Source organism: Hippoglossus hippoglossus, chromosome 8 (genome assembly GCF_009819705.1).
Source record: "Hippoglossus hippoglossus isolate fHipHip1 chromosome 8, fHipHip1.pri, whole genome shotgun sequence".
Lineage (NCBI taxonomy): Eukaryota > Metazoa > Chordata > Actinopteri > Pleuronectiformes > Pleuronectidae > Hippoglossus > Hippoglossus hippoglossus.
Window position 1 is genome coordinate 18201913 of NC_047158.1, and position 17411 is coordinate 18219323.

Genomic DNA, 17411 nt, shown 5'->3' on the forward strand with positions numbered 1-17411 from the left:
AAAGTTTTAATTTGTTTAACATACCACCCTGTTTTTAAGGCTCAGATAAAACTACTAATTACACCAAAGCCATTCTGAATTCAGGACTACCTGGAATACAGAGTTCTTACATCTGGCTCCTCTTACTACAGCTGTGTACAGTTTTTAGTATTTTCTAAAACACTTTGCTCCTGAAAGTTGTTTTTGTGTACTCGTATGTCAGTTCTGCTTGAGAAAACCTGGAATAACCTTCTTAAAGTTAACCACTAAACTTTGCTGGGAGCAGAACTCCCCTCTGCTGAAGCTCGTCGGCTTCTTATCTTATGAGGCTGTTGTGGGTTTTCAAAGATCCCAGCTTAGGCTATATTTTGCGATGCCGTCTGAGCTCCCTGCCCGGCTGTCATTTGATGTAAAAGTGCTTATTATACATTCAAAAAAATTGGGGGGAAGAGCAGAAGGGGTTTGAGAGAGAGAGAGGAGTCGTTGGCGGAAAGAAAACCAAAGTGATTCATATAGAAAGTGGAGGAGACTGATTAAGACAAATGACAATGTCAGAGGAATTATTCTTTCAGAAGATGGAGCTTGTCTAATTTCCTGTTGCTCTTTTAATAACACACGGTAATGAAATGTTAAATAGACAATTTAATCAGATTTGATATATATTTCTAACCCACCGCTGAGGCCATCTCGTCAGAGGATCATTCAAGTTTCACATTTTGGAAATAAAAGCATAAGAAAAAGTTTACATCTTGTACACTTTAAACATCTTGAAGGGACAGAAGCAGCCTTGGTTTTGATTTTCTATGTTTTCAAATAGAGCAACCATTTCTCGTTGCTCTAACAACACAATGTCTTCTCATGTATCACTACAAAGCTGCAGTTTGATCCCTTCAACGTTTTCTCTACCTCCGCACCCAGGTGGGCTCTTTCTTCATGATCAACTTGTGCCTCGTGGTCATCGCCACCCAGTTCTCTGAGACGAAGCAGAGGGAGAACGCCCTGATGAGGGAGCAGCGCGCACGCTACATGTCCAACGACTCCACGCTCGCCAGTTACAGCGAGCCCGGCTCATGCTACGAGGAGATGCTACGCTACATCAGCCACCTGTATCGCAAGTTCACACGCAGGCTGCAGAGGATATACTCCGGATGGCACAGGTTAGAGACCAGCTTCTTTATATCATCTGGGAAAAATCCAAACGCTACTTCCAAAGTCTGTGTTATGGTTTGCTCATGTTTCTGGTTCATTAGTTGTTTTTATGCACAGAAATATCCAGTTAAATAACATTTTGTCAGCATTTCTCCACCTTTACGACAGAGTCTTAGGGCCCATTAAATGTAAAAATTAAATTACAAGACTTAAGGCGTAATTTTATACAATTTCTATTCCCTGAAAAATAAACCACATTTTATTATGCACGGCCTCAAAAATGGTTGAGAACACACAAAAAAACAGACCTGGAAGTAGACAACACACACCTGGAAGTAGAAAACACACACCTGGAAGTAGACAACACACACCTGGAAGTAGAAAACATACACCTGGAAGTAGAAAACACACACCTGGAAGTAAAAAAACACACCTGGAAGTAGACAACACACACCTGGAAGTAAAAAAACACACCTGGAAGTAGAAAACACACACCTGGAAGTAAAAAAACACACCTGGAAGTAGACAACACACACCTGGAAGTAATACCTTCTCTGTTCACGTTCATGTCTCTTCTCATCTGACCAGTAAACGTCGTAAAAAGGTGAATCCTAATGGAAGCGGTGGCGGCAGTAACGGCGGGGGTAATGGACACGGCCACGGTTCCAGCAGGGGATGCGGCGGATCGGGACCCAATAGCGCATTGTGGCTGAGGCCGATCCACAACCTCCTGCAGCACCACCAGCACCAGCACTGTCGCCTCAGCAACGGCGGGCAGCACACCATCAGCGTGGGAACCGCTGAGCACACGGACAGAGAGGGAGGAGGGGAGGAGCTGGAGATGAAGTCGCTTCCTGTGCGGAGAGGAAGTACACATGAAAATAACAGCGGCGGTAGCGGTGCCCACCCAGCTGTTGTCAGCCCTGGCATGGGGGTATTGCTTGGGCGGCTGAATGGTGGGATGAACTATCCCACCATCCTGCCGTCTTTTGTGTGCAGCTACAGCAGCAAGACGCCGCCGCCTCACTCCCAGCAGTGCAGGCCGGGCCCAGAGCAGCACCCGACAAATCACCCGGCGTCGGAACACACGGAGACGCTGAACAAGCTCTACAAGCTCATGGGACAACACAGTAAGTGTTTAAAACTCTCTGAACATCTTGATTTTTGCTCTTTTGTTCTCTCCCCTTTCTTCACGGGTTTCACTGACCTCTATTTCTCTTCACATTCTGTACGAGATGTTTTCCCCTGGGCTCCATCTTTGTTATCACACTCACCTTTTCATTCTCAGTTCTGCCGGTTCCTCGGTGCTCTTCCTCAGTTTGAGCGGAGGTAGCCTGTGGCTGTGTGTGTGTGTCTCAAGCAGCACTTAGTAAGGACTGACAGGAAATCCATGTCTCAAGTGTTACAGTTATTAATCCAGGGAGGGGATGAAGGGGAGAACTGGGAGAAATCAGCCGGTGCAAAGTAAAATGAAGAAAATCACAGGTGTGCGCTGGTATTTTTGAACAATGTGGAAGATGAAAGAAGAAACAGATGGAGTTGAGAGGAGACGCACAAAGTATGAAAGACTCAGATTCCAGAGGGAGGCCGAGGTAGAGAGAGAAATAAATCACATCTATTCAGAGCAGAGGGAGAAGAAGAAGAGAGAAAGGGACAGAGAACATGACATGAATCTGTGTTTATTGGGAATAGGAGAAACTGACTGTTTGGTCTCAAAGGTTCCATGTTTTACACTTTTCTGGTATTTTGTTTTGGTGTTTGGATATTCACAAGAATATATATATTTGTGGATTTAAGAACCTCAGTATAGTTTTGCATCTCAACAACAGGGAATTTTGTCTCCGTCTCTGGGCCCCTGTTCCTATTGGTTGACTTTATTCCAGAAAGCCAGGCCGACCACAGCGAACTGATGCATCATTCTACTGCAGCTTGTCAAAACCCACCAGTAAATGCAAATAACGATGGCCAATCGACAGGATTCTATAAGATATTAATTCACCCGGTCAAAGGGATAAACAGACTTTTGCCTCTTTTCCAAACCTCCTCCACGTCGCATTGTTATTGCCAGAAATTCTCGACTCTGCACTGCCCTCTAGTGGATGTACTGCTTAACAACCATGCTAGCATAAAAGATACATGAAAGTATGTGGACAGTGACGGTTACATGGTCTGAAATGGACGTGTCTCTTCTCCTGTGGTCTCCAATACTATTGTCCTTGGGAAGACTGTGCAATGACATATTGGCTTCCGGACAATATATATGTCAGTAAAAAGCCAATAAAAGTGTCAGGATTTCATTGAGATTTCTCTGTCTTGTCACTTTATATCTCAGTGACACAATGACAACTGCATGTTGTGTTGTTGATAAAGTTAAAACAACAGAAGTGGATCTGGGAGTCTGGCTGAGGGCGGAGACTGTGTCCTTGTGGCATCTCAAAGTCACAGATCTCATGACGGCTCGTTTTCAATCAGTTTGTGAAAACAGTCTCTTTGCGTTTCCTCCATGAATCAAGCGTTTTGTTAATTTCACTCTATTTATATGACATCTAGACCCATAAGCAAGCCTTGGAAATCTGACTGTTGCCAACGATACTGCGCTACACACTCATTCACACACAGCTGGCTCCCGACACTCCAAACATAATTAAGTGCACATGAATTAGTTCCTTGCTGGAGTGAAGAGTCGGTGTGTGAAGTGTGATAAATACGGAAAAGACAGAGATGAGGAAGAGCGCCAAGGAAAAGAAACACGGCGAGTGTGTCGGACGTGTTCAAACAGTCGATGCACCTCTGACCGGGAGGCAGTCAATATGAATCCTCAGAGAGTGAGTGCAACACGTTCTACCTCAACTCCACCTCTGCCTCTAATGTGTGTGGAAGGTTGCACAGTTTAAATTATCTTGTTTGTTTTTATTTGGACTTTAAGAACAACGACGCACCTTCTCAAACCTAATTTGTAGCAAAACTAATATAAATGATATTATAATAGATTGTACATTTTATTTATTCATAGCTCTTTTCAAAACACAGTGATAGGGTGCTTTACAAGGAACAATAGAAATTAGATATAAATTGAATTGCCATTGTGAAAAGAGTAAAAACAGGGTTAATTAAATAAAACATTATAAAATGATATAAGTTAGTTGTTAAGATCAGAACCTACAGAGAGCAAACCTATGAAAAGGTGCCTTTAAGAGATTTAAAAGTTTTCCACAGGGAGATTCTTCCAAAGTTCCAATAAAATCGAATCTAACATGTGTTATAACGTAATGTGGCGTTGAGTCGAATTTGAAAAACCTCTTGAAGATTTGTGTGGATACCAACAACCTGTCCAGAGTCAAAATGCTCAGACTGACATGGAGATTTATTCAAGAAATTACAAATGACAACAATTTTCTTTTATAAGAAAGTGTTGTAAACGACTTGCTGTGCTGTTTGAAGCTGCGTCTGAAGCGCTGATGTTACCAGAAGTCTAGTTTCTGTCTCTGCTGGTTTTCCGCCGTGCTTTGCAGTTCCTCCGTGCTGATTTTAAGAGGATGTAGTCAGAGAACAGAGGGTGAGAGGAGTCAGCCAGGATCGGGTGGTGTGGGCGAGCTCTCACTGCAGAAACCGCTTTTGGCTCTCAGCTGAGATAGGACATCCCTTCTGACACATGAAACACCATCCCAGCATCATCCCTGTACCTGAATGTCTCCTGTCTACATATGTCTCTTTCTCGATCCATCGTGCTTTGTTCTTTAAAATAGCAACGTGTTTTAAAATTGTGTTTCCCTCAGTCTGCACTCACAGCAATACGCCTGATGAGCAGGAGCTTGTGCTTTGCAGTGAATCCGGCCTCGTTGCCCTGATTCGGCTTCATGCAGTACAGTTTGTCCTGTTTTGTTGTTGGAGGTTGTTAAGGCTGCGTGCAAACCAGGGCTGAAAATGAAAATGGTGAAATAACATTTTCATCTGCAGTTGTACATGTTTTCTAAAAGGATGTAGAATCAAATAAAGGACACTGCCATGGCAATACAGCAGCAACTAGAGGTGTACTCAGAAGGAATAATAATAATAACAGTCCCCTTAAATTCAGTCAAGCTGCATCAAATTATACAAACTAGATATGCCAGCTTTCTTTTATTTATCGAGAGCCATTTATTATTCCTTGAGAAAGTGGTTGAAGAAAGTGAAAAAGAATTCTTGGATCCACCTCAAATTTTAATGGCTTCTTTCTTGTTCCATCCTCACACTGAGTTTTGTGGAAATCTGTTCTGAAGGTTTTGTGTAATCCTGCTGAGAATCAAACCAGCCAACAAATAAACAAATGGACAAGGCCGTAAACATAATCTCCTTTTTTTGGAGGAAATACAGCAGATTACCAGTTTACTCATTATTTGTGTTTTGTAAGATTGGTTAACATTCATCAATCCAGCATATTTCATATAAAACATAAGCCACACATTGTATGTCGGTGGATTACGATACATAAATCAACCGCATCATTAAAACAGGAAACCGGATTCAATTTTGTGGCTAATCGGTGTAAGTGGCTGTATTTTTGGTAATTTGTGCAACATCTCCATTAACGTTGGACGTGTTTGTCCTGCTCACGAGTTCTTGGAACGATCCGACTGCGACATCTGACCGTCTCCACCCGTTTCCCTCACTCAGGTCGCCAGAGGCTGTTGTACCAGCTGGCGGGTGTGGTGCCCAGCCCTCTGCTCCTGGAGCTGCTCAGCTGCCCTTTGTGTGCTCGCAGCCTGGAGACCTTAGAGCTGGAGCTGGGAGACCTGGAGGGAGGAAGAGGAGAGGACGGACTGCACGACTTCCCCCAGGTCAGAACCGACTGCTCTAATGATGATGTTTAACACCGATGAGAAAACGTATTAATGTGGGTGACGGTGATGGCTGCTATGTACGTATGAAAAAATCAAAACAGCAGATAAACAATGAAATAGAATCAAGTTGATCAGCATCGTAACCAGAGGACGAGTTTTCCATCCGTCCCACTTTTGTGAATGCGATATATCCCGGGAATGGTGAGAGGTAGTTTCTTCAGATTCAACGAATTCAACCAAACGTTCACTCGGACTCAAGGATGAATTGATTGGACTTCAGTCGTCAAAGAAAAGTCGAGGTCGCTGTGAAATATCGAAACGTATTTGCTGTAACTCAAGAAAAAATACACAAATTTATTAAATTCCGTCAAAATCTTCAAAACATGAGATACGGATGTGAACTGAAACCTATCAGGCAGTAGTTCTGCTTTTTGTGATTATTTGTCTACTGTCTATAACTACAGCCATATAAGAAATGGTTGTTTTAACTGAAAATCAAGACCAAATCGTTATTTTTCACGGTTTTGGCCTCTGTTTAAGTGACGCGTCCGTCTTTCCTCCAGAGCGGAGACCTGAGAGGTGGCAGAGGTCGAAGCAGGCGGCGGGGGGTGGTGGAGTACAAAAACGGAGCGGTCCGGGCCTGGGTGAACTTCAGGGAGAAGCTGAAGAGGATCGTGGAGAGTAAATACTTCAATCGGGGGATCATGATCGCTATCCTCGTCAACACCCTCAGCATGGGGATCGAGTACCACGAGCAGGTAAGACACAGGCTGACACAGGCCTGAATAGAAACCGCAAACAGATTAGATCAGTGGTTCCAATCTGAATGACTCACTTTCATCAGGAAACGAGCAGAAATGTTTGTCTCTGTTTATCTATTCTGGGAATTCTGCCCAACCAGTACAACCGGTACATGTGGAATTTGTGGGTAAAAATGGCATTTCGCTGGTAGAGAATTTAAATTAGAGGAAATGAGGATATAGAGGGGGGAGGAGGCGGAGGAGGCGGAGTGACTCTCTCTCTGTTTCTCACACACTTGCACACAAATAGCCATCGAGACACTGACACACACTCTCCAGGTTTGTGTTTCGAGTTTTTTCCCGTGTGGCCAACATGTGGGAAGTAATAATAATAATAATAATAATAATAATAATAATTTCCCATCAGAAAAGCAAACGTATAAACCCCAACAAGAAGATTCTTGTGTGTAAGTCCAGTCCCTCCCCTCGTCTCTCCGGCTCTCCTTGCCCCCCTCTCCCCTAATTCACTCCCCAGGGAATGTGTTCGTCTGTCTGTGTGTGTGTGTGTGCGTCTGTGTGTTCGTATGTGTGTGTGTGTGTTTCTATCTTTGTGGTATAAACACAGGGAATGACTGGGAGAGCCATGGCCTTATTGGGCCAAGAACACACACTCGTATACAGACAGAGAGAGAGAGAGAGAGACTGAAGTGTTACGTAAGAGCTCCTCCTCCCCTCGGTACTCATCGTTCCCTTTTGGTGACACCTAGCCAAACTTTATGAGACTGAGTGTGTGTGAACGCGTGAAGGAGTGTATGAACGTGGGAGGCATAGTGGAGCCTGTGAGCGAGTTCAGAGAGAGAGAGCGAGAGGATTGATGCTCGTCTTGGCTGCGTTTACACTGACTCCAGATTGGGAAATGGAACATTTGTCATCGGAGCTGCGCCGAAGTAAAAAGCCCACATGTGAAGTGATGGAGGCAAATTGATTTAGACGACGTTTTCTGGCCACTCGCATCAGATTGTAAACGGTCTTTGCCTTCACGTTCCTCGTGTGGTTACATAAAGTGATGATAAGTGATAATCGACCCCGACGCCGACATAAACATGTGACTCTGGGTTCTGAAATGCAACTTGATGCTGTTAGAGGAAAGAAACAGTGTGGAGGGTGAATCAGATCACACCTGAGAAATACATCAGATTCAACATAACAGTATAAGTATAAAACATACACACACAGAGAAGAAGAGCAGGTTTCAAGTTTCATGATTAAAACACAATAATGTGTTTGAGAGTTTACTGCTCAATTAGTTGAAGGTGCATATATCATGTCCCGAATTATAAATATATATACTAATATATGCTTCTATATATGAGTTGGTCTTTTTGTGTTTTTTCCAGTGTCCTGCTTAAAAATCACGCTCAATCTCCTTTCCTGCTTTGCCAGATGACATTTTTAAGTTTTCTTATCTCATAGATCTATAGGCAAGGTCACATTCAGAGCTGTATACGGGCACAAGCAAAGACTTTATCCTCTCCAGGGCAGACACGTTGTTTTTTAAAGTCAAGTCTAAAGCCTTAGGTTTGAATAATAACTGGAGACCGTAGTAGATTAGTACATCGACCGTGTATAAAGACAGCTTCTTTTGAAACCCCTCACTTATCATCATGGTGAACTAGCTCTTCTACTCTAAGTGAGACGAGGGATGAGTGTCTCTTTTTTATTTTGCCCACCTCCATTTTCCCCCCTGAGACTTGAAAGGAACCTGCTCCTGTGATCCTTAAAGCAGCCCGCGCTTCCTCACAACCTCTTGTGCATCAGCCAGAACCACAATTCACATTCAGTCTGTGCCAGTTCCTCCTCCTCCGTTTTTTATTTCTTTTCTTTTAACACTTCAAACCTCCAGCTCCCAGGTTTGTGCCCTCCAGCTATTACTGCATTTTATTTTGTCTTGTTTTAACACACTGTGTCAGCCACAGAGTAAAGCACAGATAAATTTGTCCCTTCTATGAGGCATTAAAAATGTAAGTTCTGCAACGTACGCTGTGAAGGCGGTTGTTCACAGATGTAATGAAAATGCCACTATAGTCCACTGGTGGGTAATAATGTCCTGCATGCGAGTCTTAACATTGTGTGTGTTTAAGTTGAGAGATCTTTTAAAGCTTCATTGAAGTGCTTTAAAGTTTTTATGTGGTGCCTGTCTGGGAAGGGAGACACTAGTTAAAACTAAACAGCCAGAGCAGCAAACACATAGACTCTATTCAGTCTGTGTGCACGGCTTCATTTCCCACGACAGGACAGGTTGAGTCCCCTGACGGTCCATCTGAGTCCTGTTGTCCCTGCACAGGCCCCGTCGGCTTCTCAACCGTCCCAATTAACTCAAAAGCTCATCAGCCCGAAATAGTGAACATCCCCAAAAAACTGAGATGGGGTTTTGCTTTAGGTTTCACAGCCTTGTTCTGCACTGCAGCTGCACTTCACAGAAAGAAACCCCGTTCCTTTAGCAGGGGTCTTTTCAAACTAGGGCAACAACACAATGTAAAAAATACTCAATTACAGGCACATGTCTGCCATCAACCTTTTACAGGAGAAAAAGTATATTTTCTTTATTCAGAGCAAAACTTGTTTTATTAAGGGATTTAATTTGATTGCGAGGGAAAACATTATATCCCCCTTTTCAAAATCCAAACACAAAACCATCACTTGTCTGCAACAACCAAAACATCTCAGATTTTGGCAGTAAACCCTGTTCGGACTCCGGTTAACCTTCAGTGTTTGAGATGTCTTGCCTGGTTTTGCCTGGTTGACTTCACTGTTGGTTGTAACCATTAAGTGAATATATATCTATACACATACTTGAAAAAACATACAGATTTACACATCATAATAAAGTGCGGGTATAGTCATTTAAAGAATTAAATGGAAAATGTTCAAATTTAGACGATAGAGGTGGAAGGAAGAAGTGTGTGAGTGTCTCTGTGTGTTTGAGGTGAGGTGCAGCTGTGTAGTGTGGCGCCCTCTATCAGTGATTCCCGTCATGATCCTCAGCTGAAGCAGCAGTGTCCTGACCGGGTTATGAAAGTATTATATAAGTGTCTGATTATGCAAACTGAAGGAATCATACGAGGGGAGGAAGTCACACAAATTAACAGATTAAAAATAGAGGGTGATGGAAATTTCATGTGAATTTGCCAAACGGAGCCAGTGAAAGTGGAGGTGTGATGAAAAGCGGAGTGATGACTTATCAGGGGATTTGATTAATACGGTGGTGATATGAGGAAAACAGAGATGTGCTCCATCACTTTCTGTCTAACCTTCATTTTTCAACTTGTCATTTGTCATTTGAGGAAAGTGGCCTCAAGGATGAGCTCAGGAACAAAAAAAATGGGAAGTGATGAGAATACTTGCAAAGTTAATGATGGAAGTGATAAAGTGTTTTGCGAGATGATAAATCATCAATCGATTGGATCAACCTGACGAACTGGGCTGTGATACTTTATACCGTGTTTCATTCATCGCTGAGAATATCCAACGGACATTTCTCGTTTACGGCAGCACGACCGTGGTTATTTCTGCCAAATACGCCAATCAAAGACCACACCCACCGCCGGTCCAGAGCCAAGCAGTCGATCAGCGAGTCAGTTAGTCAATGAAATCAGCTCTGAATTCATCAAATCACTTGATAAGTTGTAACGTTTCAAATCCATGTTTACTGCTCCGTTTCTTTACCTCCACTTTTATATAGAGAGATTTTGTTACTTGCACCAATCACAGAATAATAAATTGGATTTTGACATTGAACAAGAGATGGTGCAGACTTTTCACATAATGTATAACTAGATGTTTCTGCAGGCTGCTGACAGACAGAGTGGAATAACCCAGGATGAAGGTGAACTCCTCCCTGTGTGTTCCTCCCGGCCTTCAGCGGATCATATAAATTCCTCCTCCTTCCAGTGCCACAGCAGATTTTCAAGCCAGAACTGTATTAAGTTATTAATCAATCAAGGTGCAAAGCCAAAAACATTTAACAAAACCAGCTAATCCAGAGTTTTCTAACTTAATTAAATCAAAAAAGAAAAAACCTATCTGTGCTCGTAGCAGGATGTCTGGGATTTTGTATTTCACATTAATCACGGCAGTGTGTTAATTAATTCAGAATATGATCCATCTGCTTTTATTCACCATGGGCCTGGATACGAGATGGGCTTTGGGCCTTGTTGATCCCCCAGACGTTTTTAATAACTTCCCATCATTGCATTAAACACTGATTGGCGGTTTAGGATGACTCAGTCGTCTGGGAATCATCATTATTCATTAGGTGTTAATACCAGGGAATCATAATGCTGTATGAAGAAGTATGGGAATGTAAAGTATGGGAGAGGAATGAGAATGTCATATAAGTACAGAGAGTGTCAGCAAAGGACACTTCTGAGTGTGCAGGAGGACGATATGAGGTTTAGCAAATGGTGGACATCTTGGAAATCCACACACAGATACACATGATACAGACAATCAGGTTAATGAGTTTGTTTTTTACTGAATCTCTTACCTTTAATGGCCTTTTTAATGCTTTGATTTACTCGAGCAGGTCAGAAGCACTATATCTAACCTCAGGCATGTGCAGGTTGCATGGATGGATGTTGATGTGTGATATATCTGTAAAGTGTCGAGTCTGCAACAATTCTTTTCAATGCATCCGTCACCTTTATATCACTGATTCAGCTCAAGCCGAAGGGGTCGCGGCCCCATGATGCATTTACCAGAGCACAAAACTGCTGGGTTTTCCATAAAAGACTGAGCCGCATGCTTTTTTCCGTGGGGGGGTCTAAATCCCTGACTGTACTGTGAGGTAAGTGGAGTGGGTCAGCAGTGATAGATGAGCGCCGTTGTTCCCATTTGATTGATTGGCCCTGACTACGGCTCTGAATTTGACTGATATCGTCTCAGCTTAGGGCACAAAGACTAAAAGGGATTTTACAGTTCTTGGATAATAGGTTGGAGATATTTATTGACCCGTTTTCGTATATTTCTTCTTGTTTTCTATGTTTCTTTCTTCTCGCCTCTTTTTTCTCGTCCGTCTCTTACTTTCTATCTTTCTCCCTCCATCCCTCCGTCCCTCCATCCCTCCAGCCCGAGCAGCTGACTGATGTGTTGGAGATCAGTAACATCGTCTTCACCAGTATGTTCGTCTTGGAGATGGGCTTCATGCTGCTGGCGTTCGGCTTGTTCGGATACATCAGGAACCCGTACAACATATTCGATAGCATCATCGTTATCATCAGGTAATATTCACCCACCTATACTTATCTTTGCATTTTAACTTACATGCTTCTCTCACTGAAACCTGTTCGACTACAACCACTCCTGATTCCTACTCTTGATCGAACCGTGTGTCAGATCAGCATCGATTTCACAAACTACACAACAGCTCTGATTCAGGGCCACACCCCTCTTCACATTTCTTCTGTAGCCCGTCAGTCATTAAGTCTCGAGCGTCAGATTCAATCTTTACAGTAGCTATGACTGTCACAGTCATGATGGATCAAGTGGGAGCTGCTCGGCTTTGCCGCCTCAGCAGATTCTCCATCCTGTCGGACGCCGTCTGCCTGTCATCGTTGCTGATGGAGCTCGTATCAGATCAGGGAACCTTGAAATTTGTGGCTATGTTAAATGTGCGACTGAAGGGGAGACACTACAGATTACAGATTTACTGTCAGTGAGCCTCTTTAAAAGAAAATGTGAAAATATATGTAATGTAATGTTGACTTTTAATATAACTTAGTTTGAATATTAGTTTGATTTAGACTTAAAACACAACATTTGACCGTGTTTTAATCAGTTTTCCACCAGCTGTGCAAATTGCAATTTGTCTTTTTTTGCGGTTCTCAGCGTGTGGGAAATCATTGGCCAGTCAGACGGCGGGCTGTCCGTCCTGCGAACGTTTCGTCTGCTGCGGGTCCTGAAGCTGGTTCGCTTCCTGCCCGCCCTGCGGAGACAACTGGTGGTGCTGATGAAGACCATGGATAACGTGGCCACCTTCTGCATGCTGCTGATGCTTTTCATCTTCACGTTCAGGTGTGCACACGCAACACGTCACCTCCCCACAGCCCATCTTGAATCTTGAAAATGTACATTTTCTTTTTTATATCATGTAATGTCTGCGTTGTCCTCACTTCCCTGCAGTATACTGGGTATGCATCTGTTCGGCTGCAAATTCGGTCTCAAAACGGAAGATGAAGACACAATCCCTGACCGCAAGAACTTTGACTCTTTACTTTGGGCCATTGTCACCGTGTTCCAGGTAAGTTCTCGTCTCCGTAACTTAAAGATTGTCCCTATAATTCCCATTTGGTTTTGGAAAATGCTGCTGTATCTCAGAAAAAGTGGAAAAAAATGGCAGCCAGAGCGTCACGTCCTGAGTTCAGTGTATTTGTTGCACTTATATTTTTATCCCGGCATCGACCGTGTGTGCTCTTTTGGCATCTCAAATCAAAAATGTCAAACTCTGAGTGTGTTTACGCGAATGTGTGTATTTGTGTGAGCCAAACTTAACTGCCAAGTTCTGCTCATTAGTCGACTGCAGTGCAATGAGAAATTCTGCTTATGCATACAACACCCCCCCCCCCCCCCATCCCCTCTTTTCTCTTTCACTACTATTTTTTGCTCTCCCCATGTGGAGATATCATTCAATTGCTCCACATACAGTAGATTGTCCTCTTTTCTATACTGGATGTGTCAGCGGAAAGTTAGAGCGCAGAACGCAGCGGACTGTCTCACTTAAGATGCTGAAGAGGCATTTTATTCTAACTCCACTGTCATATGAGGGGGTAGCGCTCACAATATATATATATTTCCTATATGTTTTTTTGGGGGGGGGAGCTGCATATGTAAATACACACATTCACCCGCAATGAATGGCCTTCCTGCCACGGAGCGTAATGAGTGGGCAGCGAGTGTTCCTGCTGCATCGTGAACACCTTCCTGCTTTTAGATTCTTCCATCACTCACATTGATTCAGGCACATACACACACACACACACACACACACACACACACACACACACACACACACACACACACACACACACACACACACACACACAAACACACACGTATACAGTGCAAGTTGCATGTCAAGGAATACGAGTCCCTTGTGTCTGAAGCATTGTGCAAAGATGGCAATAAAAGTAGCCCAGTCGTGGGTTTTTATAAAGCATATACATCCCACAAGCGCAGTAAAGGCTGATATTGCTCCATTTCTTTCATTACTTTTCCATCCGTCTCCCTTTCTCTCTCTTTCTTGTCCTCCCTTTAACCTCCTGCCACACACGTCTTTGCGCCTGCGGACCCTCGCCCGCTCGCTCATGATGTTGTTTCATTCACTCGACAGATTCTTACCCAGGAGGACTGGAACGTGGTGTTGTATAATGGCATGGCCTCTACCTCTCCGTGGGCGGCCCTCTACTTTGTCGCTCTCATGACATTTGGCAACTACGTGCTCTTCAATTTGCTGGTGGCCATCTTGGTCGAGGGCTTCCAGGCTGAGGTGAGAAGGGCGATGTTGATTTCTGCAAAGTCGGTTCAGTGTCTGTTGATTTGTTGTTACACACTCGATCATTTTCAATATGCAGCTGTAAGGCTCTGAATGCAAAAAACAAGAAAAGAGACACATTCATTGTCTTTGTCTTTTTCAAACACAGTGTAAGATGCAGGATTTTCACTTACCACATGACCACATCACCACTTTTGATGAAACATCACTTTTATATTACCAGTAAGAGTAAGCCAAAACCTCTCAATCGCCACCTGGTGTCTGGCTGCAGTACGGGCATAAATCTAGCCTCCTCCGTGTTAATCAAGGAGACCTGGGCATTTTTCCAGTAAGTAAATGAAACCTCACGATTGACCATTGAGACTGATGCTATCCCCTGATCGCTACTGTGCAAACTCGACGGCGGCGTTCTTGCCCAGGATATTTTGGCTTAATTTCCTGATAATGGGCGGAAGTGGAGACGTGTCGTCCATCTTTATATTCAGTCGATGTGGAAATCCTGTAGCGCAGTGCAATATGTTGTCAAGAATCCATCATACCATCAATTCATGCCTCCACCACTTGGATCAAGTCAACACAGCATATGTTGCACTCAAGTTCTTGGTGATGGAATTCGTCCGTAGACTTTTCCCTGATGCTCATTTTACCATTTGCACATTTGTTTCACTTTTGGAGATATTCTCTTAACCATCAAACTGATTACAGCAGTAATTGCAGTAGAGCAGAGTAAAGATCAGTGTCTAATTCTTAACAGCATCCCTCAGCTGTGTGTACTCATGCCGTATGCAGACCCTGACTTGCTGTTAATTAACTCCCAACGGAGCCATCTGAGGGTCGCAGGTCTGAACCCTAATCAACCTGTCACATCACGTAAAGCACCGCTGCTTTTAAAGAGGAGGAGAGGATGGAAACTATTACCAGCCCCGAACACACCCACTGACAATTTCAAATAATCAATTCTTCCTCATCCAGCCCTGGTATCGTGTGTGGCCCAGGTGCACTGCGCCTTCAAGCATGAAAATCTCCGGGCCTTGATTAAAAACTCCAACTTGTAATCATCTCCACGATGAATAACTCAGAAGAAATACAGAGAGAAATGCTCATTTGCATGAATCTGTGTGTGTGTCGTAGGGTGACGCAAACAGGTCCGAGTCAGACGATGAGAAGAAATCAGACAACTTTGAGGAGGACGAGAAGGTAGAGCAGCTCAGAGACACCGGTAGGTTGTGTGACAGATTCCCGAGACGCTCATCTGATGTTCTTTTTGAATAAAAGATGATAGTAATGACTTAATGGCTTCTTCTCCTATACAGAACTGAAGATGTACTCCCTGATGATGACAGCTAATGGTCATGTTGACCCTCGCGGCTCCATGGCTCCTCCTATAATCATGCGAACCGCAGCCACGCCCATGCCCACCCCGAAGAGCTCCCTGGGACCCGAATCCATCCTCGGGGATGAGCTGGTGGGGATGCCTCGATACGGCGAGGTGGGACTGGGCTTTTCGGAGACGGGAGCTGGTCACACAGAATCTCGCCGTGGGAGCTCCACCTCCATTGACCCGTTAGCCTATGACCAGCATTCTCTGGTGAGCTTCATCAAACACTGAATCAGTTCATTTCTACATCAATTTGTTTTTGATATTACTAGGTTCCAAATACATGATATTTGTGGAGAGAATATAATGTGACACTCCAACTCCCTCGAGGGAAAAGTATCTAAAAAGCTATCACAGTACTTCAATTCAATAACTGCTCCCCAACAAATCCAGTTATAGAGCAAACTTTAATCCTCGACTTCAGAAGTGTGAACATCACACCCCCTTCTCAAGGGTTTCAATCATCGATCCACTACCATGAAGGAGAATCTCACATTGAAGCTGCACTCAAAATATGTATTGTCAAAAAGCTATTTAAAGACTTGTGATACTCAGAAATAGCCTGGTAGCCATCTTGAGACCACTTTAACACACATTGTCCTAGCCACATGCTCATCCCTGTTTCCCGTCCCTCCAGAGCCTCTCCAGTCCCGGACGACGCTCCCCTCTCCCTCCCCGCTCCTGGGGAAGCCGCCGCTCCAGCTGGAACAGCCTGGGAAGAGCGCCGAGCCTCAAAAGGCGAGACACCAGCGGAGAGAGGGAGAGCCTGCTGTCCGGTGAGGGAGGAGAGGAGGAAAATGGCGGGGAAGCCAAGGGGGAGGCCGGGGGAAACAACCGATTACGGCCGGGCTCCTTGGAGCTACTGCAGGCGTCTACTCTCTTGCCTTCCATCATAGCGGAGTATGGGGACTGCAACGGCAGGACCCTGACTTACGACCCCAACGTGAACTCCGACGCCAAGGACGATTCCTCGCCTGAAGAAGATCTGGACGATGATGTAAGTTCTGAGTCGTAGCCTCTAAAACATAATCATTATAATCATGAATTCATAGTGAGGTCCACAGTGGCCTTTTATTTCCTCTGTGGCTCGTGTTACATTAAGTGTAACTTCACCCCTTCAAGTTTTGGATAAAGTGTCATGTGAGGCAGAGGGAAGACACGCCCCCCCATATCTCTCTCTCTCCCCACACACACACACAGACAATATAGCAATTAGCTTACTAACGGGCAGATCGTCTCGAGCTGTTTGAACCACTGGGACAGGCAGCGGTGCTGAGACAGCTGAGGCTGAAGCAGGAAGGCGGTGGTCCCGCTGGCACAGGCAGCTGTCTCAACCAGTGTGTGTGTGTGTGTGTGTGTGTGTGTGTGTGTGTGTGTGTGTGTGAGAGACAGTCGAGAGGCAGGAGAGGAGGGGGGGACGTCTCTCAATGGTAGATGATGTGTCCTCACAGGCAGTCCCTGGTGGCGAGGGGCCACCCACCTTTGATTAGAGGGTGTTAACCTTTTCAGATATATAAATGTCATGGCGTAGACAAATTCCATACAGACGACTCTATGTAAGCATTGGCTCTGCATGGACAGTTTGAAACACTGGGTGGCGTTACGAGCCACGTTTAAGCCATAAATTAAGATTTCCTTGCAATAAAATGTGATTTTCAAACCAACATTAATCTATTTCATCAAAGAACATTCATAATCATTGAGTTTACTGCTCAAAAATCACATATACATTTGCACTTTCTCTTTAATTACTTACACAGGCCTCAAGCAGGAAATTATGAAACTGTGCTAATCAT

General features: G+C 44.1%; 1 protein-coding gene across 4 annotated transcripts in view; it reads left to right on the forward strand.

The window, feature by feature from the left end:
* cacna1ha (calcium channel, voltage-dependent, T type, alpha 1H subunit a) overlaps positions 1 to 17411 on the forward strand; it is a 97249-nt gene that overhangs the window by 59129 nt on the left and 20709 nt on the right. For all 4 annotated transcript variants that reach the window (XM_034594000.1, XM_034594003.1, XM_034594004.1 and 1 more), the window contains 11 exons: positions 898 to 1136; positions 1717 to 2258; positions 5782 to 5945; positions 6512 to 6706; positions 11816 to 11967; positions 12575 to 12760; positions 12869 to 12986; positions 14076 to 14231; positions 15369 to 15456; positions 15551 to 15825; positions 16253 to 16612. In XM_034594000.1, coding sequence (XP_034449891.1) covers positions 898 to 1136; positions 1717 to 2258; positions 5782 to 5945; positions 6512 to 6706; positions 11816 to 11967; positions 12575 to 12760; positions 12869 to 12986; positions 14076 to 14231; positions 15369 to 15456; positions 15551 to 15825; positions 16253 to 16612 — 2475 coding nt within the window. The remainder of the gene's footprint in view (positions 1 to 897; positions 1137 to 1716; positions 2259 to 5781; positions 5946 to 6511; positions 6707 to 11815; positions 11968 to 12574; positions 12761 to 12868; positions 12987 to 14075; positions 14232 to 15368; positions 15457 to 15550; positions 15826 to 16252; positions 16613 to 17411) is intronic.